The sequence below is a fragment of the Rana temporaria genome, chromosome 2, assembly GCF_905171775.1.
Source record: "Rana temporaria chromosome 2, aRanTem1.1, whole genome shotgun sequence".
NCBI classification, from domain to species: Eukaryota; Metazoa; Chordata; class Amphibia; order Anura; family Ranidae; genus Rana; species Rana temporaria.
Window position 1 is genome coordinate 505145462 of NC_053490.1, and position 22301 is coordinate 505167762.

At 44.6% G+C, this 22301-nt stretch overlaps 1 protein-coding gene across 3 annotated transcripts in view; it reads left to right on the forward strand.

The window, feature by feature from the left end:
• Positions 1-22301, forward strand: part of ITSN1 (intersectin 1) — a 266243-nt gene that overhangs the window by 67213 nt on the left and 176729 nt on the right. For all 3 annotated transcript variants that reach the window (XM_040338914.1, XM_040338913.1, XM_040338912.1), the window contains 3 exons: positions 1593-1688; positions 7569-7632; positions 14772-14932. In XM_040338914.1, coding sequence (XP_040194848.1) covers positions 1593-1688; positions 7569-7632; positions 14772-14932 — 321 coding nt within the window. The remainder of the gene's footprint in view (positions 1-1592; positions 1689-7568; positions 7633-14771; positions 14933-22301) is intronic.

The window sequence follows — 22301 nt, forward strand, 5'->3', positions numbered from 1 at the left end:
GCTGAAGCGATCATCGATCAGCGCAGTTGCATTTGCATGTGTTCTAGCCATGTGACTAATTAAAATGAAAAATGTTAGATTCATGTGGCGGCAAGCCAGTAGAGTGTGTGGACACAAATGGATTTAGCCTTTGTAACAAATGGTATTCAGGAGCTGATAATATACTGCAGGTCTTTACTACTGTCACACAAATCTATCATTTCTTAAAGTGGTTGTAAAGCCTTAAAGCAGGGGTCTCAAACTGGTGGCCCTCCAGCTGTTGCAAAGCTACACGTCCCATGAGGCATTGCAAGGCTGACAGTTACAAGCATGACTCCCACAGGTAGAGGCATGATGGGACTTGTAGTTTTGCAAAAGCTGGAGGGCCACCAGTTTGAGAGCCCTGCTTTAAAGTGTTCCTAGGACTCTGCATTCACTATATCTGGTCTCCCACAGTTCACAGAGCATGGAAATGCACTTGCTTTAGTAATTATAAACTGCTAATCGCCTTTTTAAGCAGTTTGAGCAGTCTTGTGACTTCTATCAGTGTCCGGTTAAAGCTTGTAAGAGGAGAATTTGTTCTACTCACTGTCCTATGGGGCTGCAAGACCCCTGACCCTCTGTTTGGACAGTGCTGATTGGCCCTGGCCCTGGGCTGATCACGTGAACTCTCTCAAGAAAAAAAATTAACCTGGAGCTCAGCTAAGGTTTTTTACCTTAATGCATTCTATACATTAAAGTAAAAACAAAACTACACTACTCTCTCTCTCTCTCTCTCTCTCTCTCTCTCTCTCTCTCTCTCTCTCTCTCTCTCTCTCTCTCTCTCTCAACTTCTGACAATGCCGCACCCCGTTATACTTACCTGAGCCCTCGAAAGTCCCACGCTCGCCCAAGTCATTTTCCTCATCGCTCACCCTGGCCGTTCATTGGGTAGAGTGGATGGATTGAAAGCGGGGCAGCCATAGGCTCTCGCTGCTGTCAATCGCATCCAATGACACGTGGGGTGGGGCCGAGCGATACAGTGAGCGGCAATAGCCACTGGCTGTATCACGGGAGCGCGCTCGCAGGAACTCCACACCATGCGAGATCGCTTGCATTAAGGTGTGGAGTGCTTACCTGGAGAAGCCGAGACAGCCGCCGAGGGACCCCAGAAGAAGCAGTTTGGGTGCACTCTGTGCAAAACGAGCTGCACAGTGGAGGCAAGTATAACATGTTTGTTATTTAAAAAAAAAAAAATTCTTTACTGATCCTTTAATTGACTCTCGCTGTCGAATTCTGTGACCTGGGGTCGGGAATAAGCTGCTTTGTGTCTATAGACAGACAGGGCGGCTCAGGATTGTGGCCACACAAGTACCCCTATAGAAAGCCGCTATGGGGGGCACTCTCCAATGGGGAGGAGCCTGGGGCGGGGACCTCAGAAGAGGAGGATCGGGGCTGCCTTGTACAAAAACGTTATACAGAGCAGCTAAGTTTGACATGTTTATTAAAAAATATAAAGGCTTGGAAGTATGTCTTTCTGTTTGTGCCTGTTTGAAAATTTTAAATAAATGGTCACCTACTTTACATCCATCTCATTTTATTCCCTTGTGTGTGTTTTTTTTTTCTCCCCCAAGCTGGGAATTTGGACATCTGGGCCATTACGGTGGAGGAGAGAGCGAAACATGACCAGCAGTTCCATGGACTCCAACCAACCTCTGGCTACATCACTGGTAATTGTCTAACTCCAAATGCTGGCAGTTCCCGGACTCTGTATAGAAAACCGGCATACAACAGCAGCTCCTCAGTAATGTAGTTTACTGAAAGACAAGTCACACTGTCATGCTGATCCCTTTGGTTTGAGTACATTATGTAACAAAGAAACATATAGCCAGTGATATTAGAACTAGTCTGCCTACTTGTTTGGTGGTCCGTTAATAGAAAAGTAAATGAGCCATGAGATGGACAGGACAGCCAGGTAACTAGGGGCCATATTCTCGTAGATTTCCGGCGGGCGGCGCGTAAGCCATTTACACTCCGCCGTCCCAACCTACAGGAGCAAGTGCTGTATTCCCCAAACACTTGCTCCGTAGTTTGGGGCGGCGGAGTGTATTTGGCCCGGCGTATCCCCGCGTATGTCCAAGGGGGCGGCTTCTATTTAAATTAAGCGCACCCCCGATTCTAACGAACTGCGCATGTGCCGGGCTTAAAATAGCCCAGTGCGCATGCTCCAGTTCTCGGCGTAAAACGTCAATGACGCCGACGTGTGCGTCATTGACGTAAAGTCGTATTCAAGAACGACTTAGTAAAACGACGTACCCGACGGGAAAACACAACGCGGACCCGACATTATACTTAACATGGCCTACGTGGGACTGGCGTAAGGTTACCCCTCATATAGCAGGGGTAACCTTACGCAAACGACGTAAGCGACGGTTACGCGACGCAAATTCGTTCGGGAATCGGCGTATCAGGCTCATTTGCATAAACAAATGAGACCTGAACGTAAACGCCACCTAGCGGCCGGCGGAGTAATTACATTTAAGATCCGACAGTGTAAGTGACTTACACATGTCGGATCTTCAGTGTATCTATGCGAAAATGATTCTAAGAATCACTCGCATAGATACACGGGCCAAAAAAGAGAGATACGATGGAGTATCCTGAGATACTCCATCGTAACTTTACTCAGAATATGGCCCTAGATCTTTTACATAAGACCTACATATGCAGTTTTCTGATGGCTAAGGTAAATTCTTGGATGCTGTAATTTTTATTTTATTTTTTTCCTAATGAACCCTGAGCTGAGATTTGGTCAGAGAAAACATAGCAGACATGGATCTTTAGTGGCAGTCAGAAATTGTGAACTGGTTTTCTATCCAATCCATCCTTCTAGTAATGGGATTTTCTCCTGCTAATCTTGCCCGTAATCTGATTAATTCCGACGAATGTATGTGCCGTTTCCGAGTACTGTTTATCCAACCCACTCTTACTAATTCATTTTGGCAAATTCATGCCTCGCTCACGGACAGTAATATGGTTAACCTGCTAATTATATTTTGCTGTATAGGTTCCAGGATTCTTCCCCTTCCCCTCTGCAATGTCTCGCTGGATAATTGCATGTTTGTTTTACTGCAAAATAAAATTATCTTTGCGCAGATCAATCATTAACTCCCACTTCATTGTAACAAATGAGCTCTGTATTCCATGAGTAAAATAACTGGATAATTAAATACTTACTTTCGTGGTGATCAAAAGTATCACTGCTCAGGCCTTGTAGGGGCATATAATGGGCAATCAAAGAACCCGTGGAGGTGTATTTGGTGCCCTTTGCCACCATTCAGAATTTGGCTGCCATTTTTTTTTAGAACAAGTACAAAATCTCGGTTTGCTTTTTTTGTGAAAACTTTATTAGATTCAGTCACAGCTTTACAAACATTGCACAACTTGCGCTTAACAGTGACAAGTATTTGATCTCTTCGTCAGTAAGACATTATGAAGGTTGTACATATATTTAGAGTGTTGGACCCTACTGCGCCAACTGTGGCAGGTGTAAGGTCTCAGCTACCAGCCGTACAGCGGCCAACTGGGTCCGCTGTCTCCCTTCTGACCTGTCACCTATTCTGTGTCAATCCCGGCCACTAGGGGGAAAATAGTCCGGGGATGGCCCGTGAACGCCCATGCCCTGCACCGGAAGAGGGGGTGCTACCAAGGCCTCGTGCTAACCTCCGGTGCTCCTCCCGGGGTCCCCAGTGGGGGGCACAACGCTTTCCTTTTTTCCTTAGGTGACAGTCATGCTAGCCATAAACCTTTGCCAAGCCAAACTATCTTGGTTTGCCTTTTCATGGCGCTTCAGCTTGACTAATCATTTTTAAACCGATCTTTCTAGGTGCCCTGTAAAACGCCAAAGCCAGCAAGGAGATAAATTGTTTGCTAGCAAGAGCCTGTTTCTGTCTCATAGCCTGGGCCATACACCTATAGCAGGAATCCAAAGTCATCCTCCTGGGCTTGAATATGGTGTTTCAAAACTTGGTGTAATGGCCGCTTCTTTGGTTTACAGAAGTAGCTGCCCCCTCAGGACTATGGGTATCCTTTTTAAGTAGCACTACATAAACAACAAAGCGAGGGCATGCGATTTAAGCACGTTAGCCACATAATATTTTCTTAAATAAAACAAGTGATATACTCAAACGCATGATCATGACAAGGGCATCATAACATGCAGATGAGACTGCTTCCAGATCCACACCGTTAGACTGGTAACGTGCGAAGACCTTTTTGCTTCCAATAGAGCTGATGCGTTTCAAGGGACAAGCCCCCTTAATCAGATGATGCATAAGCCGTATTGGACGCAGTCTGGCGATGTGGATCTGGAAGCAGTCTCGCCTGTATTTTGTGATGCGCTTGTCAAGCTTATGCGTTGGTGAGTATATTCACTTATCTATTTAATAAAATTGGTGGTAATGTGCTAGGTCAATGCACCCTATTTGTTTTATAGTCCTACAGCAGGAATGCAGGAGGCCAGGAGGCTGACATGCATCGCCACCTCCTGCTTTTCTCTTGCCTATGCTTGCCTCGGACAAGAGCTGGGGGATGTAAATGGATGCTCACTACCAAAGCAGCTGTTTCCTTGCTAGTTGCAGTGTCTAAGTGGCTGTATGCTGGGGGGGGGGGCTTGTCTGACATTGTTCAGGCACTGGATGCTATATTATGTGATGAGGGGAGAGAGTGGGCATGGTTGCCCCATATCAAGAGATTTGAGTTTAATACGCAGTGTAATACGCTGGGAAATGAGACACCCTCCCCCCCTTTTTTTTTTTTTAAACACCTGTCAAGGTACCTTTTTATTTTAGCCTCTAAGGGTCCTTTCACATGGGCTTGTCTGTTTGACGGACTCCGCTTGCTCAGCAGGGGGGATCCGTCAGCTGATCCTCGCTGAGCAGGCAGATGACAGGACCATCTCGGAGATCTGACAGGTCCGTCTCTGCACTGTGCAGAGACGGACCTGTCAGATCTCCGCTCTCCTATGGGGAGATCGGATGAAAATGGACCACCTGTCTGTTTTCATACTATCCTATCCTATCCCATCCGATCCACCAGACGGATGAAAAATAGGGTCACCATCCTTCTGGATTTGGCAGACAGGATCGGATAGCAGCGGGTGTCGGCGGACATATCACTACTGGCATCTGCTGCCCTATAGGGGTGAATGGAGCATCCGATCAGTTCCGCCTGATAAACTGACAGGTGGGCCTGATCTTTAAGCCTGTGTGAAAGGGGCCTAAGGCATTTGCAGGCATATTTAAAAAGGAGCATTTATAGGTAGAAAAATAGCTGTGCGTTCAGAGAGGAGCTTTTGAGCATAATTTATGTACCAGTAGCTAGACGCACATATGCGCAACATTTGTTTTGTGGCAGAAAATGCAGCCTATTTTAAGCATAAATTCATATGCCTGTGTACCTTCCAGTACTTTCCTAGGACTCTTTTAGTTGCTTTTGACGCAATTCTGCACTTTACATCTGTCTCTAAGAACTATAGAAGGTGGTGCTTTGAACCAGGGAATACTGGCCTGCATCGTTTTATAATTTTAGATTTGGCGCCTTTCAGAAAACGGGAATATCGGCAGATGCAGAAATTTTGGCTTACAAGGCAGCCAGCTGTTTAAGATAAATGCTAAGGTGAATATTAGAGCTACTCCCCTGGCAGAGTCTATAGAGCAGTGTTTCTCAACCTTTTTCCAGTCGGGGCACCCTTAAAAAGTATTTTCAGTCTTGAGGCACCCCAGTCCAAGGCTTGGTTCACATTATGGTGTGTCGCAGAACACACGCAAAATCGCGCTCATTCCTGACACACAGAATAATGCTCTGCTCTTTAGAGGTACCATTAATTCTTAATGGTACACCCACACATTGGAAAATGTCGGGTGCTTTAGCTGCAGTGCAATTAAAAAAGAAAAAAGGTTGGGGACTTGTTTCCCTGCATTTTTGTGGGTACAGAAGCCCATTGAAATGAATGGTCTGCCCTACATGCAGCTGCACAGATGTGAACCAAGGGCTTGTTAACATGTCAAAGGGGCGGTAAAACCACATGGTTGAGACGTTTTTACCACCCCCAACTTTTCTACCTTTAGCTGCAGAGGCAGCAGCTGGGGTGTTCACATGCTGTGGCTGCAACTGGAGGTATACCGAGGGTGAATGGGGGTGCACTGCAACTACCCCGCAACTGTGTGCATTGCACGGTTGCGGTGTAGTGATGCTGCATTTACGGGCTTAAAACAGGTAGTAAAGAGGCAACATAATTCCTCTTTACCGCCTGTCAAATGCCTCTGAAAAGCGATCTGTGCATGGATTGCTTTTCAGAGAAGCAGCAGTCCTTGCTATCAAACAAGCCCTACAAAATCCATTGTCATGGTACAGGAATGGGGGGGGGCAGGATTAAAAGTAACATACATACAGACTACAGACACAGGCTTACACATGCATACACATACATACCAGGGTTGCCAACTTTCAGTAAATTTACGAAGTTTGTAAAATCCGTACTTTTTTCATCTGTCCTTGAATGTCCATTGCGGACATGTAGGCTGCATGTCTGTAACGGACATTCATGGACAAATGCAAAAAGTATGGATTTTACAAACTCTTTGTAAATTTACTGAAAGTTGGCAAACCTGATACACACACGCACACAGACAGACAGTCACATGTGCACACACATACAGACAGACAGTCACATGTGCACACACACACATACACAGTCACATGTGCACACACACACACATACAGACAGACAGTCACATGTGCACACACATACAGACAGACAGTCACATGTGCACACACACACACACATACACAGTCACATGTGCACACACACACACACACACACACACACACACACACACACACATACAGACAGACAGTCACATGTGCACACACACACACACATACAGACAGACAGTCACATGTGCACGCACACACACACATACATACAGACAGTCACATGTGCACACACACATACAGTCACATGTGCACGCACACACACACATACAGACAGTCACATGTGCACACACACATACAGTCACATGTGCACACACGCACACACACACACACAGACAGTCACATGTGCACACACACACAGAGACAGTCACATGTGCACACACACACAGACAAATGTATAAAGCCATTTTAAAAAAAAATAATGTAGCTTCTAGCTCAGTACCTTTTTAGATTTCTCTTTAGCCGGGTACTGCACTCTAGGGGGAAGCAGAGAGCACAGCACACTCCTCTGCACTTCACTTTCATTTTTGAAGCCGACAGAGCTTCTCACAGTTCGGCAGGAGAGCTCATTTGACAGCCTTCTCTCCACTGACCCCCGCGGCACACCTGAAAACCTCTGACGGCACACCAGTGTGCCGCGGCACACTGGTTGAGAAAGGCTGCTATAGAGTACAAAATATTTGGAGTGAATGGCGTGTAGTTTTAAAAGTAACTTTAACACTTTGCTCACTTTTGTTAGTGAGTTGAAGCTTTTGCATTTACGAGATCAGATGTACTATCACTAAATGCTGTATTATGTTCTCTATTTTCATCTTGGACTTTTGTGTTCATTGCAGGAGACCAGGCCAGAAACTTCTTCCTCCAGTCTGGCTTACATCCGCCAGTTCTTGCACAGATATGGTGAGTATTGATGGTGGGGGCAATTACTGGAAACTGCAAGTGATACATTAAAGTATATGTTTTTTTCCATTTTGGGTGGCGTAGGTAAGGTCTTTTTTTTCCATTTGTTTTGCCGTCATTAATGAGATTTCCGTTCACTTCCTGTCCTGTAGACTTATCTTCCTGGGATATCTTTCCAATGTTGGGGAAATCTCCTCTTAGTTGTCATGGGAATACGTGTGCCCACTGGAAAAACTCTGATTCATTTGTGACAGCTTACTGTAGTGGTCCTTGTGCCGTTTTCTTCAGGACCCATGCCTTGACTGGCGGCCCCCGCGCATATGGGCGGGAGTGACGTCATTCCGGCTCTGGCCAATCACAGCGCCGGAGCCCGCGAACCCGGAAGTAATTCTGGGAAGGATGTCTGCCATGTGAGCGGAGTGCGGGTGGCACTGGAGGCCATCGTTTTAAGGCAAGTGTTTTATATTGAGTTAGTATGTGATGCATACTAGCTCATTATGCCCTTGCCTTGCATGTTTTTTTGGGGGGGATTTTTTTTTTTTTAAGGTTTACAACCTCCTTAACCAGTTCCCTACCGAGCCATAGTAATATGACGTCGGCAGGAACTGTCTCTCCCTCAGAGTGCATTGGATAGAAGAAGGTCCTGGACTGCCGCACTACTTAAAACGATGTCTTTATTAAACAAATAAAATCCAAAAAACAACCAAAGCGGTGCAGTCAAAATGAAGTGAACAACAGGAAAAAGGTGGCTGACATGTTTCACATTATGTGATGCTTACTCGTAGCTTAGGTGGACGTGATATGACGTCCTGTGCATTGCGGCCGCTAGGGGGCGCGCGATTGCCAGCAATCAGGGCAGGAGTGTAAATCTGTGTGTGTAAACACACAGATCCACCTCCTGTCAGAGGTGAGGAGACCGATATGTGTTCCCAGTACAGAGGAACACAGATCGGTCTCCTCCCCTTGTGAGTCCCCCCCCCTACAGTTAGAATCACTCCCAGGGAACATATTAACCCCTTCAGTGCCCCTAGTGTTAACCCCTTCCATGCCAGTCACATTTACACAGTAATCAGTGGAGTTTTATAGCACTAATCGCTGTATAAATGTAAATGGTCCCAAAAACGTGTCGAAAGTGTCCGATATGTCCGCCGCAATGTCGGTCACAATAAAAATCGCAGATATTAAATCAAAAAGTTAAAAATATTGTGTTTTTTTCAAAATTGTCGCTCTTTTGTTTATAGTGCAAAAAGTAAAAACCGCAGAGATGATCAAATACCACTAAATGAAAGCTCTATTTGTGGGGGGAAAAACATAAAGATTTCATTTGGGTACAGTGTTGCATGACCGCGCAATTGTCATTCAAAGTGCAACAGCGCTGAAAACTAAAAATTGGTCTGGGTAGGAAGGGGGTGAAAATGCCCGGTATGGAAGGGGTTAAACACTAAAGTAGGGTACACACTATAAGAAAATTGGACGAGTGATCATCTGGTTTTCCTTGATTGCTTGCAGCTGGTCGAACCCGAGGGGTGCTACTCATTGTACATACGAAAAATCTCATACGACAAAAGCGTTTTTTATTTTGACGCAAGAATGTTGTACGTGGATTAACCACTTGGGATCCGCCTGCCGTCAATTGACGGCTACAGCGCGGATCCCAAAAGCCAACAGGACGTCAATTGACGTCCGCCCCTTTGGGCGGTCCCCGCGCGCGCTCCAGAGCGCGCAGCGGGGAAAATCTGTGTTGGCCGTGTCCCTTGGAACACAGCCAATTACAGATCGCTGCGAACGGCCAATCAGAGTGGCCGTTTGCGATGCGATCTGTGCGGCCAATGAGAGATGATCTCATATGTAAACATATGAGATCATCTGTCATTGCCGGCTCACACAGAGACAGCGATGCTGTCTCTGGAGAGGAGACCGATCTGTGTCTCTTGTACATAGAGACACAGATCGGTCACCCCCCCCCAGTCACCCCCCCTCCACCTACAGTTAGAACACTTTATAGGAAACATATTTAACCCCTTCCTCACCCCCTAGTGTTAACCCCTTCAATGCCAGTCACATTTATACTGTAATTAGTGCATATTTATAGCACTGATCGCAGTATAAATGTGACTGGCGCCAAAAATGTGTCCGATGTGTCCACCATAACGTCGCAGTCCCAATAAAAATCGCAGATCGCCGCCATTTCTAGTAAAAAAAAAAAAAAATAAATAATTCTGTCCCCTATTTTGTAAGTGCTATAACTTTTGCGCAAACCAGTTGCTTATTGCGATTTTTCTTCTTTTTTTTTTTGACCAAAAATATGTAGAAGAATACGTATCGGCCTAAACTGAGAATTTTTTTTTTTTTTTTTTTTTTTTTTTTTTTAATTGGGATATTTATTATAGCAAGAAGTAAAAAATATTGTATTTTTTTTCAAAATTGTCGCACTTTTTTGTTTATAGCGCAAAAAATAAAAACCGCACAGACGATCAAATACCACCAAAAGAAAGCTCTACTTGTGGGGAAAAAAGTACGTCAATTTTGTTTGGGAGCCACGTCGCACGACCGCGCAGTTGTTAGTTAAAGCGACGCAGTGCCGAAAGCTGAAATTTCACCTGGGCAGGAGGGGGTATATGTGCCCAGTAAGCAAGTGGTTGATATGTAAGCCGAGTTTTTCAGCACATTTTTTTTTGTCCTGAAAATGCCCCCTCGGCTAATACTCGAGTCACCTTTTTGCGCCTGATCTCCCGGACTTTGGGGATCCGGTACCGGCCGGTCGTAGGTCCCCTGGACCCCACACATGTAGCCCCACTTTTCTATAAGTGTGCAAAGTTTGTTGTCCGGGGACCTACGGCCGGGGAGCACCGATTTTTCAAAGCCGGTACCCCTTCCATAGTCTCGCATGTTAAACGGTCATTTCTCCGGTGACCCGGTACCAGCCGGTCGTAGGTTCCCTGGATCCGGAACTTGGCACACATGTAGCCCCATTTCTCCTCTACAAGTGTGCAAAGTTTGTTGTTTAGGGGACCTACGGCTGGGGAGCACCGATTTTTCAAAGCCGGGCACCCCTTCCATAGACTCCCATGTTAAACATCAGTCTAGTCATGGGCACAGTGAGGCATGGACACCCTAGGCTTATACTCGAGTCAATAAGTTTTCCCAGTTTTTTTGTGATAAAATTAGGTGCCTCGGCTTATATACGGGTCGGCTTATACTCGAGTATATACGGTATGTTTATTGTTTCCGATCATGCGCAGTCTTTCTTATCCGTTTTTTTTTTCCTTAATACAAAAAACAGTACACATTAAATAAACGTTAGTTATGTTCACATACAAGAACATTTTTGGAGTTTTATAATTTTTGTAAATTTAAATTTTGTTTTGGAAGGTTTGAATCGGCTGTCAAAAGAAAATCCTACGATCATTCCTCGTATGAAAATGCTCGCCCGATTTTCTTATAGTGTGTATGTGTGTATTCTCCTTTACCCTTAACATAAAGTGAATACATAATACACTATATCTTTCCTCTAAAAGTAGTAAAGCTTTTTTTTTTCTCCAAACCTTCGGGGACACTGAATGCAAAGAAAGCAGGCAGGTCCCTAATTGTGTGCTGGCAGACATCTCGGATTTGCCTAGGCTCTGTTTGTGACTGTCAGGCATGCGTGTTTATTTTACTCCAGAGATAAGTGAAGGATTGTTTCAGCTACTTACAAGGCAGCTATCTAGAGAAATCCATTTACTATGAATGCTTTTCTGCTCTCACTAAAGTTGTGGCTTATTCCATTTATCCATACTGGGAACTTGGCCAGAATATCTTATTGATATCCGCGCGGGAGCTACAACCTCTCATAAACCGAGTCTTGTTGGGCAGCTGTAATAAACGTCAGCTGAGCTGAACGGAGAATGACACTAAAATATGACATAATTATGAATAGAAGATGCAGGGAACACTTGTTTCTTAGCTAATCAAGTTTTTTTTGGGTTGATTGTAAGCTACAATTTTTTTTTTTTCGATCTTGCCTTTTCAATTTATAGAAAATAAGAGCCGATTTACACAGGGGAAACACGACTTTTAGCGCGACTTTGCGAGGCAACTTAGACTCGACTTGGGCGTGAATCACAGCGCGACTTGGGGCAACTTACAATGCGACTTGAAGTCTCCTTCAGGAGGGTAAACTCCACGCCAAATTTTAAATAAAAAAACGGCATGGCTTGCCCCTCCAAGAGCATACCAGGCCCTTAGGTCTGTTATGGATTTCAAGGGGAACCCCCTACGCCAAAATCCATACAAGACCCTTATCTGAGCATGCAGCCCGGCCGGTCAGGAAAGGGGATGAGCGAGAGCCCCCTCCCCTTCTGAACCGTACCAGGCCGCATGCCCTTAACATGGGGGCTCCCCACCCCAAAGCCCCTTGTCCCCATGTTGATGGGGACAAGGGCCTCTTCCAGACAACCCTGGCCGTTGGTTGTCCGGGTCTGCGAGCGGGGGGCTTATTAGAATCCAGGAGCCCCCTTTAATAAGGGGGCCCTCAGATCCCAGCCCCCCACCTTTGTGACTGAGTATGGGGTACATCGGGGGGGGGGGGGGGGGTAATCGGAGGAGCAGAAGTTTCACTTTACGGTGGAACTCCGCTTTTACTACCAGTCTGAATGAGCCCTTGAAGCGAATATTTTTTTTTTTAAACATGGTAACAAAGTAGCCCCGGTTCTCCTCTTCTTGGGTCTCCTTTCGGGGGGAGAAGGGACAGGATACCTTTCCCACTTCCGGGAGTCTGGGCCGCCGCCCGTGACGTCACCGCGGGGTCCCTCCTCTTCCCCCGGTCGCCGGGCTCAATAAAAGAGAGAAGCGAGGCCTCTCGCATGCGCAGTAGGGTTCCTGGCGTGAAGCCGAAAGGCTACACTGCCGGGTTCCCTTACCCGCAATGGTGGCGGCAGCACCCGACAGCTGATGGAAACAGCCGACATCGCTGTACTCCAGGACAGGCAAGTGTCCATTTATTAAAAGCCAGCAGCTGCAGTATGTGTAGCTGCCGGCTTTAAATTAATTTATTTTTTTAGTTGGAACACCTCTTTAAGCCCACCCTCCATGCAAAGCTGCTGGCGTATGTGTGCATCCACCCTGGAGCTATGTGCATCCAGCCTATAGAAGTGGAATCGCATGCAGCGCCAGCACAGACACAGTCTCATGTCAAAGTTGGATGCATAGATCCGAAACGCAGAGGATATGCCAATGCTGCATGTGCATTTACTTCTATGGACTGCCTGCACACAGATTCATGGTAGATGCGTCCTGCAGCCTATGAACCAATCTCCACTGTATTAAAGAAATGGCACTGCCTGAAGATTCTTCTGCATCAGATACACCTTTGGGAGTGTTAAATACGTGGTCCACTGTGGTTTGATCTGCCAGCCTGTAGGTTAGAACTACTATCCGGGTTTATTGTATTCTGTGTCCGATTTAGGAAGATTCACTCTGTTTTGTCCCGATGATTTGTCAACGGGACTAAAATTAATGCAAAATCCAGGATTATTAGTTGTTACCAGAACAGAAATAGAGGGAATATCTTCCAATGGGTATATGTGTTTTATGGTCCGCTAAGATGGGATGCCCCTTCTTTGGAGAGTTTTTCCTTTGTTTTTACAAGAGAGGAAGTCGAGGGAAATATTTCCAAATGGGAAACATAGGGCAAAAGAAAGCCTTGATTTGTTCTGTCTATTACTTTACCTTTCTAAATTTAGCTATACTTCACAACACACACACACACACACACACACACACACACAATGTTCCCAGGATAAACATTTAGTCCTCAGCTCAGAATAAACAGACTGCATATAATAATCTTGAGCAGCCCGATGTCCTCTGCACGCATTGCTTCTCTCCATTGACTGTAATGTCTTAATTTTTATTTTCCTGTGAGTTTTACTGTAACGGAATGGACCGTGATACCCAGAGACTTTTGAAGGATGCGGGGTACTCCTGTGCCAGCTTCACCAATGACTCTTGTGTCTAGGGTCATCCTGAGAAATTATATCTCGGATTACATGAGATGGGACAGTAATGATAATTCATGTATTGCAGGATATCTTGAAATATTACAAGTGGTTTATTCTGACCCCAACAGGTCAATAGGACAGTATTCATTCATGTGGGGACACATACTGTTGAGGTGTTAATTGAGTGTGACTCCTAAGATATTTCATTGTCTATTGTGCTAATTAAGTCTACCTGGCTGTAATGATAAAAGCTTGCTGTGATTGCATTCTATTGTCTATTATGCTAATTAAATCTGCCTCTCAAGAACCTTTCATTGTGTGAAGTTCTATAGATATGTGTTGGCAGTCTGAAAGGTCAGATGTCTGACCTTTCAGGTGTAGTGGATTAGCATGTCAATTATGTTTACTAAAGGAATTTGTATTATGTAGCAGGTAAGAATAACTTATCGCGGAGTCAGAACGTCTGGGTAATGATTAGTAATTAGCTCATCTGAATGTCATTATCTAACGGAATGTGTATTAAAGTTCCTTGTGTCATGTTGTGGGTGGAGTTGAGTCATTGTCTAGATTTGGTTGCTAACTGTATAAGAAGAGCTGAGTTACCATTAAAGTATTCATTCGTTTGGAACCAGAGAACAGAGCTTGTGTCTCGTTATTCTGGGGGGGAAAATCCAATGGATCGTGTCTGCATGTGGATTGTTGGAGTGTCGGATAAGCTGTCCTGGGTTGGTGGAATGCAATATCATAAACGGCGTTAACCCCTGACTGTTACAGTTGCAAAGTAGTATGGATTGTGAGCCCAGTGATTGACGACTGTGGAGAGAATATTATGAAAAGTTACAAAATGAGCACTAAAGAGTAAAATGCACATCACTATCAATGTTGGCCATTAGAATTCATACTTTTTTTGCTATAAACTTGCTAGAACACGCACTATCATTATATATTCTATTTTAAAGAAAAGCAAAAACTAGTCACAGCTTGGCCAGTTCCAGCTGTCAGCTGTGTTCTAGAGTGAAATAATCTCATGCAATGTATTTTTGTCTTCTGCATTTCCATAGATTAAACCTGTAGCTTTTTTGGTAACCATGACAAAGCCGTCTTGTTAGCAGTGGATGAATTTGAAAATGTTTCTGTTCCGATTTCATTCCTCCGTAGGGCTCTGGCTGACATGAACAATGACGGTAAAATGGACCAGCTGGAATTCTCCATAGCAATGAAACTGATCAAGCTAAAACTACAAGGTTACCCACTGCCCTCCGCCCTCCCTGCTGCCATGCTGAAGCCTCCAGTCTCTGTGCCCACTCCTCCAAGTTTTGGTCAGTATACATAAAAAGCTACACGGATATATTCTTTGTTTGGCGTAGAGCTGACTGCTGTCATTTTTGACCAGTAGTCATAAAACAGCTGAGATATAGGGGGGGATATATATATACCGTATTGGGGTATTGCGCGCTCCGGCGTATAGCGCGCACCCCTAATATGGACCCGCATTCCTGTAAAAAAAAATTTTTTTTTTTTTTTAGTACTTACAGTTTTGGTGTCTTGCGCGCGGCGGCCTTGTCGGGTCCGCCGTCCGTCTGCGGCTTCGGTGGTGTCCTGCTCGTCGGGTCCGGCGTCCGTCTGCGGCTTTGGTGGTGTCCTCCTCGTCAGGTCCGGCGTCCGTCTGCGGCTTCGGTGGTGTCCTCCCGCGCTGTCACCCGTCGAATCGCCGCTTCCCGCGCTCAGTGTGAATGCTTGCGCCGACATGTACCGGCGTGCAGTACACTCGCGTACATTCGGCCAGGCTCAGCTTCGCTCGTGCTCTGTGACGTTAATGCGTGACTACGAGCGAAGCCGAGCCTGGCCGAATGTACGCGAGTGTACTGCGCTCGGTATATGTCGGCGCAGGCATTCAAACACGGCGCGGGTATCAGCGTATATCGCGCACCCACGATTTTGCCCTTATTTTCGCCGATAAATACGGTATATATATATACATACATACACACACTGGGGGTTATTTACGAAAGGGCAAATCCACTTGTAGTTTGCATTTGTAATGCAAAGTGCACTTGGAAGTGCAGTCACTGTAAATCTGAAATGAGGGGAAGCTCTGCTGATTTGATTTTTTTTCTCCTTATATGTCCCCCTCAGATCTACAGCGACTACACTTCCAAATGCACTTTCAGTGCAATTTCAAGTGCACTTTGCACTTGTAGTGCAAAGTGGATCTACCTTTAGTAAATAACCCCCATTGTAAATATATCTCCATACAATCTTTGTACAAATAACTTTATTTTTACCAAAACTATAAAATCTGAGGACCTGCCTAACCTATCCAATTAGTTTGTAATCCTTTAGGCAGGCATTTGCACTACATGGTTGTTGGTAGAGCTAAAGGATTTTATAATCCGATTTTAATGTGTGTGGTGAGCTTTTGGTTTGTGTTTTTTACCAGGTTTCTACAGTGCCTTGAAAAAGTATTCATGCCCCCTTTGAATTCTTTCCAGGTTTTGTCATGTTGCAACTAAAAACGTAAATGTATTTTATTGGGATTTTATGTGATAGACCAACACAAAGTGACACTTTAATTGTGAAGTGGGGCGGAAAATGATAAATGGTTTTCCATATTTCTTAACAAATATGTGAAAAGTGTGGCATACATTTGTATTCTGCCCCCTTTAGGCTAGATTCACACCTACGCATTTTTAGTGCATTTTGCAGATTTGCACTACAGCACGTGTTCCATAGGAAATCATGTTAAATGGACTGTAGAGCAAATCTGCAAAATGCATAGGTGTGATTCCAGCCTAACTCTGACACCCCTAACTAAAATCTAGTGGAACCAATTGCCTTTAGAAGTCTCCTAATTAGTAAATAGAGTCTCCCTGTGTGTAATTTAATCTCAGTATACATACAGCTGTTCTGTGAAGCCCTTGGAGGTTTGTTAGAGAACCTTAGTGAATAAACGGCATCAGTAAAGGGCCAAAGAACACACCAGACAGGTCAGGAATAAAGTTGGGGAGAAGTTTAACCACTTGCTTACTGGGCACATATACCCCCCTCCTGCCCAGCTGAAATTTCAGCTTTCAGCACTGCGTCGCTTTAACTAACAATTGCGCGGTCGTGCGACGTGGCTCCCAAACAAAATTGATGTCCTTTTTTCCCCACAAGTAGAGCTTTATTTTGGTGGTATTTGATCGCCTGTGCGGTTTTTATTTTTTGCGCTATAAACAAAAAAGTGCGACAATTTTGAAAAAAATACAACATTTTTTACTTCTTGCTATAATAAATATCCCAATTTAAAAAAAAAAAACAAATTTTTTTTCTCAGTTTAGGCCGATACGTATTCTTCTACATATTTTTGGTAAAAAAAAAAAAAAATCGCAATAAACGACTGGTTTGCGCAAAAGTTATAGCCCTTCAAAAATAGGGGACAGAATTATTATTTTTTTTTTTACTAGAAATGGTGGCGATCTGCGATTTTTAATGGGACTGCGACGTTATGGCGGACACATTTTTGGCGCCATTCACATTTATACTGTGATCAGTGCTATAAATATGCACTAATTACAGTATAAATGTGACTGGCATTGAAGGGGTTAACACTAGGGGGGTGAGGAAGGGGTTAAATATGTTCCCTATATAGTGTTCTAACTGTAGGTGGGGGGGGGGTGACTGGGGGGATGACCGATCTGTGTCTCTATGTACAAGAGACACAGATCGGTCTCCCCTCCAGAGACCGCACCGCTGTCTCTGTGTAAAACGGCAATGAGAGATGATCTCTCATTGGCCGCACAGATAGCAAACGGCCACTCTGATTGGCCGTTTGCGGCGATCTGTAATTGGCTGTGTCCAAGGGACACGGCCAACACAGATTTTCCCCGCTGCGCGCTCTGAGCGCGCGCGGGGACCGCCCAAAGGGGCGGACGTCAATTGTTGGCTTTTGGGATCCGCGCTGTAGCTGTCAATTGACGGCAGGCGGATCCCAAGTGGTTAAAGCAGGGTTAGGTTTTTAAAAATATCTCAAGCTTTGAACCTCTCACGGTACACTATTCAATCCATCATCCGAAAATGAAAGAGTATGGCACAACTGCAAATTTACCAAGACATGGCCGTCCACCTAAACTGACAGGCCGTGCAAGGAGAGCATTAATCAGCCAAGAGGCTCATGTTAACTCTGGAGGAACTGCAGAGATTCACAGCTCAGGTGGGAGAATCTGTCCACAGGACAACTATTAGTCGTGCTCTCCACAAATCGGAAGAGTGGCAAGAAGAAAGCCATTGTTGAAAGAAAACCATAAGAATGGCACGTTTGCAGTTTATGAGAAGCCATGTGGGGGAACACCGCAAATATGTGGAAGAAGGTGCTCTGGTCAGATAAGACCCAAATTTTAACTTTTTGGCCTAAAACAAAATGCTTTGTGTGGTGGGAAATTAACACTGCATATCACCATGAACCCACCATCCCCACTGTGAAACATGGTGGTGGCAGCATCATGTTGTGAGCATACGTTTCTTCAGCAGGGACAGGGAAGCTGGTGAGAGTTGATGAACAGATGGATGGAGCCAAATACAGAACAATCTTAGAAGAAAATATGTTTTAGTCTGCAAAAGACTTGAGACTGGGACGGAGGTTCACATAATTTTTCACATATTTATTTGTAAAAAATATTGAAAACCATTTATCATTTTCCTTCTACTTCACAATTATGTGCCACTTTGTGTTGGTTTATCACATAAAATCCCAATAAAATGTATTTTGTTTTTTAGTTGTTACATGACAAAACGTGGAAAATTTCAAGGCGTGTGAATACTTTTTCAAGGCATATAAAAGATGTGACCCTAAAATACAATGGCAGATTGATTCTGCTTTTGGTCAGTTTTATTTTAATTTTTTTTCCCATTTATAAACTGATATGTGTTTATAGGTATACATTACTAAATCTTTATTTTAGAAATAAACTTTAAAACCATATGATTCCATAGCATTTTTGCTGCTTGCTGAGGCTATTGGGCCTTCTAAAAAAAAAAATGCAGTCCAGCATGCCTGTATACTTGTTGACTGTGTATTTCCTTTGTCATATACTGAATATAAGTAATGTTCTAAAAAATGTCAGGCATTCCTTGAAATTCTAACAAAATCCTAGACATGTGACCAGCACTGCAGGGAAACTGAAGCATGGTACATTAGTTCTTTGAGCTCCATGCTCTGCAAAAAATGATTATAATTTCTGTAGCTTTCCTCACTGGCCATGTGTTGTAAACTGTCCCTAATATTAATGTACTTCCCCTGCCTGAATTCTTAAAGCGGAAGTTCACCCTAAAAAACATGTACCGTATTTATTGGGGTATAGCGCGCTCCCGCGTATAGCGCGCACCCCTAAAGTTGCCCCGAATTCCTGTGGAAAAAAGTTTTTTTTGTACTTGGTTTTGGTGTCTTGCGCGGCGTCCATCGGCGGCCTCGTCGGGTCCGGCGTCCGTCTGCGGCTTCGGGTGTCCTCTTCGTCGGGTCCCGCGTTCTGCGGCGTCCTCGCGTCCTCCCCTCTCGCGCTGACGTCCTGTACGTCCAGGACGTCAGCGCGAGAGGAGCCGAGACTGCCCGACAATACACGAGTGTACTGCGCTCGGTATATGTCGGCGCAGTATTCAAACTCGGCGCGGGTATCGGCGTATACCGCGCATCCACAATTTTGCCCTGATTTTCAGGGCAAAAAAGTGCGCGGTATACGCCGATAAATACGGTATGTACCAATACATGCAGCATACTTGCGTAGATGATTGATGTGCGGAAAAGGCGCGTCACGAGTTCCGAAAATAGCCGATCTGGGACACGCCGCTATACGGCGCCTGCGCACAGACTAGGAGCCGTGCAGAGCTGACTGCGCAGGCGCCGTATATAGCCGAGTCCCATATCGGCTATTTTCGGAACGCGTGACGCGCTTTTTCCGCACGTCAATCATCTACGCCTATTCATAGGAACGCCTATTCCCCGCGGGAGGAAGAAAAGAAAATGAACTATATAACGGTATGTACAGCGATAAAAAAATAAAAAATAACAGCATACTGTAGCTGACGCAAGTATGCTGCATGTAATGGTACATAGATGTTTTAGGGTGAACCTCCGCTTTAATATTTTATTCAAACTCATTATAGACATGTCCACATCATAGCAAGAAGCCCCCCCTGCTTTCTTAACGGGGTTCTTTACATTGTCTCAGATGATCGATGTTTTAACCCTTCTGCTGCCAGAGCTGTTTTTGCATTGTTTTGCACACATGCTTAAATAATTTTAGACCTAAAGATTACATAAACCTTGTAAAACATGATATATTTTCGAATAGTGGACACCCTAGAGAATAAAATAATGGTAGTTGCAATTTTTGGTCTCACAATATTACTGCAAAGTTCTAGGAAACGCTAAATTTCAGAAAAAATACAGTAAAGTGCATTTTAGGGCACACAACCGCAATAAATAACCCAATTTTTGGATAGATGAGGTTGCACCAAGGTAATAGATACCCAACATGTCAAAATTTGCGTGTGCCCCTGAAATGGCGACAAACTTCAGTATCTTTTTTTATATTTTCCACAGGTGACACTTTTTAACTGCTTAAAGTGGGGGTTCACCCTATAAACCCAAAAAAATAATTTTTTTTTTCTTCTACCATAAAATCAGGCATTGTAGCGCGAGCTACAGTATGCCTGTCCCGATTTTTTTATCCCCGTACTCACCGTGTACTCGTACATCGAAGATACCGACTCCCCTCGGGGAATGGGCGTGCCTATGGAGACGGAGGATGATTGACGGCCGGCTCTGGCGCGTCACGCTTCTCCGGAAATAGCCGAAATAGGCTTGGCTCTTCACGGCGCCTGCGCATAGCCTGTGCGCAGGCGCCGTGAAGAGCCGAGACCTACTCCGGCTGTCTTCGGGGAGAGTGACGTGCCAGGGCCGGCCGTCAATCATCCTCCCTCTCCATAGGCACGCCCATTCCCCGCGGGAGCCGAAATCTTTAATGTACGAGTACACAGTGAGTACGGGGGTAAAAAAATCGGGACAGGCATACTGTAGCTCGCGCTACAATGCCTGTCTCGATGGAAAAATCATGTCAGTGAGGGTGAACTATCGCTTTAAGGACCACCTGCAGCAGTTGTACTGCGGCAGGTTGGCTCCCCTGTGCAAATCGCTGTACCTGTACAGCGGCACGCGCATGATGCAAGACCGTGCCTGCGGGTCAAGCGGACTCTGTCCATCGGCGACTTGCAATTGTGGTGAGGAGAGGCAGAACGGAGAACTGCCTATGTAAATAAGGCGAATCCGGGTTCTGCCTAGTGACATGACAGAGATCTACTGTTCCCAGTGATCAGTAACAGAGATCTCTGTCATGTCACATGCAGCCTGTCCCCCCCCCCCCCCCCCCCCCACAGTTGGAACTCACCTACGGAACACTCTTAACCCCTTGATCGCCCCTTAGTGTTAACCGCTTCGCTGCCAGTGTAATTTTTACATTGATCAGTGCATTCTTTATAGCACTGGTCCCCAAAAAGTGTTGCAATCCTAATACAAATAGATGCCATTACCAGTAAAAACAATAATAAAAAAAAGTTCTTAAATCTATCCCATAGTTTGTAGACGCGATAACTTTTGCGCAAATCAATCAATATAAGCCTATTGCGCTTATTTTTGGTTAAAAAAAAAAAATGTAGAATATATAGGCCTAAACTGATGAATACATTTTGTTTTTTTGAATTTTTTTGGATATGTATTATAGCATTATATTATATGTATTTTAGCATCTTATCTTTGTTTTTAATAGCGCATAAAATCAAAATTGTAGAGGTGATCAAATGCCATGGGTACCAGCGTCGTACGACCGCACAATTACCAGTTAAAGCGACGCAGTGCTGTATCGCAAAAAATGGCCTGGTCGTTAAGGGGGCAAATCCTTCCAGTCCTTAAGTGGTTATAAGCCCCCTATAGGTTATCAGTTTAGTATTACAGAGGGGGTATAGTGCTAGAAATATAGCTCACTCCGGCATGCGTGGTGATATGTAACGTGCATCGCAATCTGCATTTTCATGCATAATTTTTTGGGGAGGGTATTTTATCTGCTTGGGTGCAAGTTAAATTTTTTACAATTTAAAAAAAAATTAAGTTTATGTAAATAAAATAAAAAAGTCCCCTTTTTTGTAATTTTTTTTTTTTGGGGACATGTTCTCTTTTTAATGAGACATCCAGGGTCTAAAGACCATGGTTGTCTCCCCCTGTGCTCAACTGAATGTAATGTAATGCACATCACATTATTCTTTCTTGGGTATGCTGGCTGGGGACATTGAGAGGCAGGCCTGGAAGCGTGGTCAAACATGTAACTTTCCAGGTTGGCAACAAGGAGGGGAGGATGGCTCTGCTCTCTCCCCCTCTACCTGCAAGCACCTGCTATGGGGTCTGCACCATTATCAGGGGAAACAATAGGGTGGCAGTGCATCTGATAAAGTATTCATACCCCTTCACTTTTTAAAATTTTGTTATGTTGCAGTCTGATACTTCGGTTGTTTAAATTCATTATTTTTATCATTAATCTACACTCCCCCATAATGACAAAGTGAAAATAACATTTTAGACAGGTCTGTGAATTTTTATTAAATAATAAAACTGAAATATCACGTGTGCGCAAGTATTCATACCCTTGACTCGGTACTATGTTA